This window comes from Montipora capricornis, chromosome 4 (genome assembly GCF_036669925.1).
Source record: "Montipora capricornis isolate CH-2021 chromosome 4, ASM3666992v2, whole genome shotgun sequence".
Classification (NCBI taxonomy): domain Eukaryota; kingdom Metazoa; phylum Cnidaria; class Anthozoa; order Scleractinia; family Acroporidae; genus Montipora; species Montipora capricornis.
The window spans coordinates 33,418,458-33,427,202 of record NC_090886.1 but is presented as its reverse complement, the minus strand read 5'-3'; the positions used below and the strand labels follow the sequence as shown (position 1 = coordinate 33,427,202).

The following is an 8,745-nucleotide window of genomic DNA, read 5'->3' as shown; positions in this document are numbered from 1 at the left end:
TAGTGATTTTTTTAATCTGTCTGCCACTCAGACGAGGAGCTTCCTTAAAGCGCACAAGTTTCCTATGGCACATTGCCAAGTTTTAAGCCTTGAAAGCGCAATTACCCGTGTTAAAGTACTCGCATATCACTTATCCTGAAAGTTAGCATTATTTTTTCAGTTAAATGCGCTTGCACTTTAGTTGTATGTCTCGTTCTTGAGGTTAGATAAAGTTGTTCAATAAGCTTATCAAAAAGTCACCTTTATTTATAGATGCTGCAAGACAGATGTGGTCGAAATTAGTGATGACTTGATTGTAATTCACTCATGGTTCTCCATGTTAAGCCCGGTTTCCAAATAGTCGTCCCTGTCGTTACAATCGTCTCTTTCGCTTCAAATTTTTGGAAGCGACAGGTACGATCATATGGAAACGCTCTAGCGATCACCCGGGACGATCCCGGGACGATCCTTGCGACAGAAACGATCAGTCGTCCGAGATAGATTCGAGTTCTATCCTTGCGACAGAGACGACCGGAAAAGACTCTCAAGCGATCGCATATTTTTAATGGAAACCGGGTTCAAACGATAGAAGCGACAGAAGCGTTGGGACAGATCCCATGATGCACCTGATTGCTTACTGCACGTCCATATACACGCTTCAAAATGGCGGCAAGCAACTCGAATAACACATCTACATTTATGGAATAAATACAGCGGTATGAATGTCTTTATAACAAATTTTCGAAGGATTATAAGAACAGAAGAACCAGAGAAAACGCCTGGGAAACGATTGGCCAGAAATTCGGTCTTACTGCAGAGGAAGCCGAAAAGAAGTATAAGAACATTCGCACTAGTTATACACGCTATCTGAAGAAAGTGAAAAGCGTTCCTTCTGGGTCGGGAAGGGACGCTGTCCCAAAGACTGGGGAGTTTGCAAACCTACAATGGCTCGATCAACACATAAGCCACAGAAAAAGTGCGTCTAACTGGTCAAATCATGACAGCGACGAGGAAGAAGCTGCGCAACTCCAAGAAGACGTCCAAATGAACAACAGCTCAAGCTCGACGCAAAGCCATGAAAATATCGTCGATACAGAGCAAGGCTCAGCCGATTCGCCTGCGTCTTCTGAGTCAAGGTCAAGTTCAAATCAATCGCCTACTAATGCAAACGAAGTGACAGAGATGGTAAACCCAAAGAAACCAACGGCATCTGCATTGAAGACAACAAAGCGTTCATGGGCAGCAGCTAATCGCCAAAAAGGCAGCACAAAAGAAGACATTGATCTGGCAATGATGCAAATTGCACAAGAACTCTTGCAACAACCATCCGAAAAGACTCCATCTGTTGATGACGATGATGAAGAAATGCTTTTTGCAAGGAGCTTTGCAAAAAGACTTAAAAAACTCCCAGAAAGAGCAAAGGCGTTTGTGAGGATTCAACTAGAACAGATAATGTTCCAAGCAGAATTTGCACCAGCACAACAGTACGCTGCTCCAGTCAACTCAATGCATATGGGCTATAATCACACAGACTATCAACCACAGTATGGGCATCATCCTTGTAGTTCTGATTGCACCCCAAACCTACAATCACTATAATGTTAGGTTTAGAGTTTTGATTGTATAGTTCATACAAATCATCAATTTTTACCCTCTATTATAACTGTGTCTACATGTATGAACATTGTTGGCAGAGATTGAAATATATGACAGCATAAACAGACTAAGATACCAAGATATGCTATTTTTTATAAAGATACATGTATACTATACACAAGATTAATTTCCCAATAATTCTAGTTACTGTTTCTACAATGTAAAGGTGTGGACAGGTGCACATTTATTTCTGTAAATATTCAAATTTTCAGGCTATTGTCGGGTGATGTGGTATGGTACGCCAATTCACCAATTGCAGGAGGAAATTACAAGTGTCAGCCTCTGGTTGGTTAATTTGCATGCTATCCCACACCACCTCACAATAGCTTGAAAAATTTCATATTTACACAAATATAGTAAAGGAGTTTGATATCCATAATACAGTGCTCAATACATGGAAGTAAAGCAGAATTTATATTATGAGGTAAGAATCAATTAGATTATGCATGTATCCCTGCAAACCTGTTTCGTGGTTGTAGGGATAGACCCGTAGTCTATTTGTTTTTTACGTCATATATATATATATATATATATATATATATATATATATATATATATATAACCGAAAAAGTGGAAAGAAATCCTCATCTACTATAAAGTGCTCAATAGCAGAGCTAGAGCTATGAATAATTATACTCCAAGAGCTATGTTATTTGAACATTTACTGCAACTCTGAGTTTCATGCTTCTTGCGAAGCAATCATCAGGCAACTCTCTCTCTATATATATATATATATAGGCAACTATATATATATATATATATATATATATATAGTTATATATGGCTTGGATGTACCACATGTGTGGGACATCTGGGGTTGCTTTATAGCTTAACCTCCATCCTAGACATCATCAGGGCGGTCTTGAGCTCTGTGTAGGAATGTGATCTGTCTCATATGGTTTAGGGGCCGACATTTTTCTCCCTTACTGCCGTACCGGAAGGAAGGTCGGTATCTGAAAGCTGCGAAGGGCCAACTGCGTCCAAAAGCGATCGCAAGGACCGAAACCCCGGGATGACTCGTTTGGTTCGAAGCTCCGGCGCCATCTGTAATCCTGTGTCTTTAACAGCTATGCTGATGTTGCAGTCAAATCCGGTCTCAGGTTGAACCCTTTTTTACCTAGGTTAAAATGGTGATCCTCATTTTATCTGGGTTGAAAATGCACTCTACTTAGTAGCTATCAACAGAGATTAACCAAAATTTTAAGAACATGCTAAGAACATACCAAGGAGGAGAGTCAATTTAAAACGTCGTTTTTTCCCATTTATTTGTTTTTGTGAGTCGTATAAAGTTTATAAATAGAAGTACAAGAAATGTAATATGATGACAGTTCACTCAAATCACAGTAGAGGAGACTGGTTATGAAAACCGGCGAACTTCAAAGAGCGAAACAATAGCTTTGTGTCTGATGTTGAGCCTGCACATCACGTGACAACATCTTCAGCGGCAAAATGCTTCTCACAAGTGAAAACTCTATCATTTTTTATCAGCTCCTTGAGACTCTGGTCCAAATCTCTCGTCTTTTTAATTTCTCCAAGCCATTCGTCCCTCCACTTTGCATACGATTCGTCTTTCGCCTTCGGCAACTTCCAAATACCGATTCCTTTCTTTCTGCGACTCGATCCGCAGCCAAATACTGCGCAGTTTTCTCCCGGCATAATTCCTACTTAAAACTCTAATATCTATCTTTCGAGACAGGCAGAAAACTTGAGATAAACGAGACTACTCACGATTCGCCATTTTATTTGAGTGTGCAGGGTCAAGATCACGTGTCCAAGCGAAAACCATAACAAAGACATAGTCCTTTGAAGTTCGCCGGTTTTCATAACCAGTCTCCTCTACTAACTATGCTCAAATACTTAGGGACTTTTCTAACATTAACCGTGACTGTGGTTTCTTGTTGCATGATAGACTGAATAACAACTCAGTTTGTAGTCGAACTTCATAGTATACCACACAACAAAGAACGTTTTCAAACTAAAATAGCACAAAAAGAACGTTCATCCTAAGCCCCAAAATTACACGTTCTTATTAAAAAAGAGTGTATTCGAGAAAAAGGCAACGCCACCTTAAAATGTCACCGGTGCAATAAAAGCTATTTTGCTATAGTGTCATCTTGTTCGCGATGGACAATGCATATGACAAAAGTTGTGAAATTGATAGAGAAAGCAAAGAAAGGATTTCTGTACTGTCGTGTGTTTACCAGCCATTTATAAAGAACCTTAAACTGAATCTAGCCAGTTTCACTTTGTTGGTTTGCAAATTACACCAGCAAGAAAAGTGTACCAAATGTAAAACCGCGCTTGCAGGAAAATTGCATTTCCGGACATTGCTCCTTTAAGCCACCGTTTTGTGGTGATGCCAATGACAATTGGCAAACAATGTTTTTCTTACTGGCCACGGTCTCTTTCGGAAAGTGACGTGAGCTGTAAGGCTTATGTCTAGAACAGTTGCTCTTCCTTTTCATTAACCGAGTACCCATTGTACAGTCATTTTTGCTATAATCATATATATTCTTTCTCTAATCGTTGTATACGAAGATAACGATGATGATGACTCGGTAAGGTAAGGTGAGGAAAGATTTATTAAAATCACATCGCAGCCTGTACGCTGAATTACGTAACATTTACATACTAATATTTACAACAAGAATTAAAACAATTTACAATAATGGTTAAAATATAATACAGATACTAGCTATATCTAAAAGGAATCTAGTAAATAATAACCAATTTAATGAAACTTAATTACATTTCTAAAATTGATTCCAAAATTGATTCGCATGGCGGGCCATTGTGTGAGTAAACGAGTTCTTTGCCCTATTGGTGCGGACATATGGCACTTCGTAAGGGCGATAGTTTCTTAATTTCTACCTTGGATTCTTACATAATGGCGGAAGTAAGCTGTTCAGCCTATGGTCTTCATTGGATTCCATGCCATGAAAAAGCTTATCACTTAGTTAATCAATATGATCCACATTGGGTTTTTCGCCAAGAAAGTCACATGCATTATTGTAGCTCGTGAAGGGCATAATAATTGAAATCGTTAATGAGATACTGCGGCAAGGCGTTGTAAAATACCTAAGATGAGAATGATAATAATAGTGATAATTACTGGGTTGCCGTATGGCAATCCCAGTCGGAAAATGGGTAGATTTCTCCGTTTTATTATTTTCCGTGTCGCTAAAAGTCTTGCCTGTCACTCCCCTGCTAAGTGGTGTCTTTGTGCATAGAGCCTTCTGCGTGTATTTTCTTAGGATCGAGAGGGTAGTGGGAATTGCGTAGATTTCTCTAGTGGACACAGTAGAACGATTAACTTAACCGGCAATGGCGTCAAAAGTCATGTAACGCGAATGGCGTTTTAGTGGATCTTTGAACAAAATATACCCTTATGAAGCTCAATAACGGTAAGTCAATTGCATACTGAACAAGCCTAAAAGCGACGAGTAATGAACTTCGATAACAATCTGTCTCCCGTCGAGCGGTCTTTTACCAAGTGTGCTGTTATGTGAAACACTGAAGATTCGTAGGGCAGCGATAATAGTGAATTCAAAGACTAGACCAGGTGGATTGGATGGAATTTCAAGCGTTAAAATCGCTGAAAAGGTAAAATTATTTTCGGAGCGATGCAATTGCGTGTCTTAAACAGATTTTCCTTTGATCTCACATAATTGTGTTTTCCCTCAAAATATTGGCTTGTTTTCGCTTTCGCTCGAACATATTTACCTTTATTACATGTCCAGTGAATAGTTTTATCCTCTGGGATGAATTTTCCGTCGAAAAATCGGTTGGGTGGTTTTTGGCAAACAGAGGTTAATTATTCGTGATGCGATCGCTTCCGTTGCCGTTCGCAACGGGTCGCAAATTTGACACTTTTATCGCATTATCACATCACACATTGATCGCTAATCCGATTATTCCTAAAAATCTAAAAAATATTCGTGCCTCATCAGTTTTCGGTCGAATTTATGTCCAAGAAAGCAGATAAATTGCAGAAAATTTTAGTTTTGCATCCAAAAATTCGTAATCAACGCTAAAATGATCAAATTTTGCCTGGAAAACATATTTTACTGTTATTTTTATTAAATTTTTTCGTTCAACTTTCGCTTTTATAAAATGCTTCAGTTGTCTGTAAATAAGTTATACGCTGTTGGAAATATGTTTTTTTAATTACCTTTTGCTTTGTTTTTGCAAGCCGGTAATCGGCCCGTGGGCATTAGAGGAGAATAATGCCCTACATTCATGATGATACCATGATGGCAACGATGACGACCACGATGACAACGATAAAATGATGAGGAGGACTAGAATATTTACGCCGCCGTCTATGAATTGGCGTTGCGATGATTTAAACACATTTCATCGGCGTTAATGTTATCGCTACGGTCTTTGCGGCAAAACTGGACCTGCTTTAAAACCTGTTGCAATCCTCGGCGATATCTATCATTGAAAACGAAGTAAATGAGGGGAGTTATGGCAGCATTTGAAAACAAAACAAAATGTACAGCGAATCCAAATTGATTCATGTTACACGGCATTTCCCATTTCCACACAAAGTAAAACAACATTCCGTACACAAACAGTGGCAGAACACAAAGCGCAAATGCAATAGTTATAGCGCAGATGTTTGAAATGACCTTTACGTTTTCTTTGTAAATTCTGAGTTGAAGCCTTGATTTGCTATAAATTGTGAGTCCTTGAATTCTCAAACTCCTTATGATTCGAGTGTACAAGAGTGCTAAAGTCAAAAATGGAGCAATCACTACGAGAACCAAGACAGCTACAACGTAATCTTCTTCGGCTTTTTTGGGATCAGAGAACATTTTTGGCTCCCAGCTGAAAATGCAATATGTTGTGTTATTGTTGGAACTAAGACGAATAATAAAGAAATAAATGCTGTGTAAACTCATCGACGCCACCCATACCAGTGCGATAACAATTTTACATCGTTTTTGGGTTATTATGGCGGGGCGATATGGAAAAACAATTCCGCGATATCTGTCGACAGCAATGACAACCAAGCTCTGGATCGAAACAACCAATGAAGTGTCTTGGAAAAAATAGATCAGCTGACAAAAAATCAATCCAACAGATCCTTCAATTAGCCATCTTCGAGGACCGTTTGCGATTTCGGAGATTTTCATCGGCACGGCCAACACTGAAATAGAGAAATCCGATACGGCCATATTCGCGATGAGATAGTTTACAGTTGTCTGCATCCGTCGGTTCCTGATCACAGTTGCAATGATGACAGAGTTTCCAAAGAAAGAAACGATCGAAACTATACTGTAGGCCAAGATCTTGATGATCTTAACCTCAAGTTTATCTTCTGTGAGAGAAGGACATTGTTCTGGTTCAGCAGCAGTGAAGTTTTCCATGGTAACTAAGATGGCATTAGAGGAGAAATTTAATGCCATTACTCTGGTTTTTTGAAGTCGCCTTTGCCCCTCCGTACACCTGAGCCACTCAACGCATAGCAAGAAAGTACACCACACTATCAACAACTGTACTGTTCTCACGCAAATTACCTTGAGGTGATTTTGAGAAAAACGTGTTGTTTCTGTCTCTAGAATCCAACAGTATTGAAGGGACTCTAAGATGAAGAAGAAATCCTTCGGTTTTAGGGATATTAACTTTTCAAACTCCCCCCGACAAAGCAAGAATGCAATTCTGATTCTGACTTCATCTTCTTTTTATCCCGCTGGTGGCAGCCCAGGTTTTATAGCTGGTAAAACTACATTCAGCCCACCTCCCACAGGTTCTATTGGCGTCGATTAATTAGTTGTTGTAGCTGCGAATTTTTATCTGCAGATGTCTTCGTATTTATTTAGTCGCTTCAACATTGCAAACTTGCGTTAGATATATTTATTCAGCCGAGCGAATAAGGTTGTTGCCTGCAGCTCAGTGCTACTGAAAACTGCCAAATTGAAAAGACCCCGGTGATGACTTAAAAGGCAATCTTGAGAAACTGAAGTCGTAAAAAAACTAAATTCCACAGTTTTTTGTCCTTCGAAAGATCAATAATGGACTAATAGAAATTCTGTCTATTTCAGCCAGTTTGAATTATTAAAAATGCGGGGCTGTATGAAGATTTTACAACACAAAATTTGATAAATACGACTTTTTCAAGAACGTTTCAATTCAAATCGGACATTTTGACCGTTCGTGTAAGCTTTATTGAAGATATAAGGAGAAATCAATGTTTATATCTGCGTAAGCGTATAAATGTGTTGCAAGCACCACGTATTTAAATTTTGTGGACGTCATTAAATGAACACCATGTCATCCTTCGAGGCAATCGCAGGTTTCCTGGAGCAAACAATAATACGAAATTAGCGGATTGTGGCATGTCTTTCCGCGTTGCCCTTGCAATAACTCTAAGCGAAATTGATCATTGCAGCTGAGAGAAACTAAAGCAGTTGCGAAAGAAGACCTGTTTGTTTTTTTTTTTCAGGCTTCCTTCGCAACTGCTAACAGAGTGAGTTGCTCTCATCTGACAGCATCCCGAAATTCAGTTGGCTTTTAGTTGAACATTCACATCACCGCATGCTTCCAAAAATTGCTGACTTGGATGACAGATCGCGTGATCGACATAATTTTTTAAATTACAGAGATCCAACGAAAATAATAAAGAGATAATTAAACCACCCACTGCCGATTCATAATGAGGCTTGGTTTAGGCGTCAACAGTCTTCAGCTCTCCAAAGCAGGCAGAATGTAAGCAATTTCATGGCAGAAATCAGCACATAAATTTACCTCCAGATGGCGATATACTGTTTATATACTGGTATAAGACAGACTTCTTTCATTCGTGGTTTAGGCTGGCTTAGTGAGATTACCAATGGACTTATATCGACTGCCAGGGGCGCCTTTACATACTCATATCTCAAAACACCGTGTTAGCGACCACGAAAAAAAATGCAATTGAAATGCCTTATGTAAATATCATTCCTATTACCATACTGTCATCTTCGGCTTTTTTGTCTGACTTGTTTGCTGAATCGTTTCGAGCAAACTTTATTTAAGGGCACTCTGTGGATAATCAAGTCGATTTACGGTTTACAGTATCCTGAGCAAACTTCATTTTAAAGATGACAGAACAAAGTAAAGATA

General features: G+C 39.1%; 2 protein-coding genes across 2 annotated transcripts; one reads left to right on the top strand and one right to left on the bottom strand.

The window, feature by feature from the left end:
• The first annotated feature begins 306 nt into the window (after positions 1 to 306).
• On the top strand, positions 307 to 1,578 carry LOC138046574 (uncharacterized). Its single transcript, XM_068893183.1, has 2 exons — positions 307 to 393; positions 727 to 1,578. Exons 1-2 carry the CDS (start codon positions 307 to 309, stop codon positions 1,576 to 1,578), a joined length of 939 nt encoding a protein of 312 aa, XP_068749284.1.
• A 2,651-nt stretch (positions 1,579 to 4,229) lies between these two features.
• LOC138044639 (neuropeptide FF receptor 2-like) lies at positions 4,230 to 8,519 on the bottom strand. Its single transcript, XM_068891102.1, has 2 exons — positions 8,389 to 8,519; positions 4,230 to 7,941 (listed from the first exon to the last, which is right to left on the bottom strand). Exon 2 carries the CDS (start codon positions 7,047 to 7,049, stop codon positions 5,958 to 5,960), a length of 1,092 nt encoding a protein of 363 aa, XP_068747203.1. The 5' UTR covers positions 7,050 to 7,941; positions 8,389 to 8,519; the 3' UTR covers positions 4,230 to 5,957.
• Positions 8,520 to 8,745: the final 226 nt, after the last annotated feature.

What these genes read in the sequence shown, in the direction of transcription:
- LOC138046574 (XM_068893183.1), top strand. Translation starts at nt 307, where the DNA reads ATGGTTCTCCATGTTAAGCCCGGTTTCCAAATAGTCGTCCCTGTCGTT. An exon ending in CAAATTTTTGGAAGCGACAG is followed by an intron (nt 394 to 726) that starts GTACGATCATAT and finishes AAATTTTCGAAG; the next exon opens with GATTATAAGAACAGAAGAAC.
- LOC138044639 (XM_068891102.1), bottom strand. Translation starts at nt 7,049, where the DNA reads ATGGCATTAAATTTCTCCTCTAATGCCATCTTAGTTACCATGGAAAAC.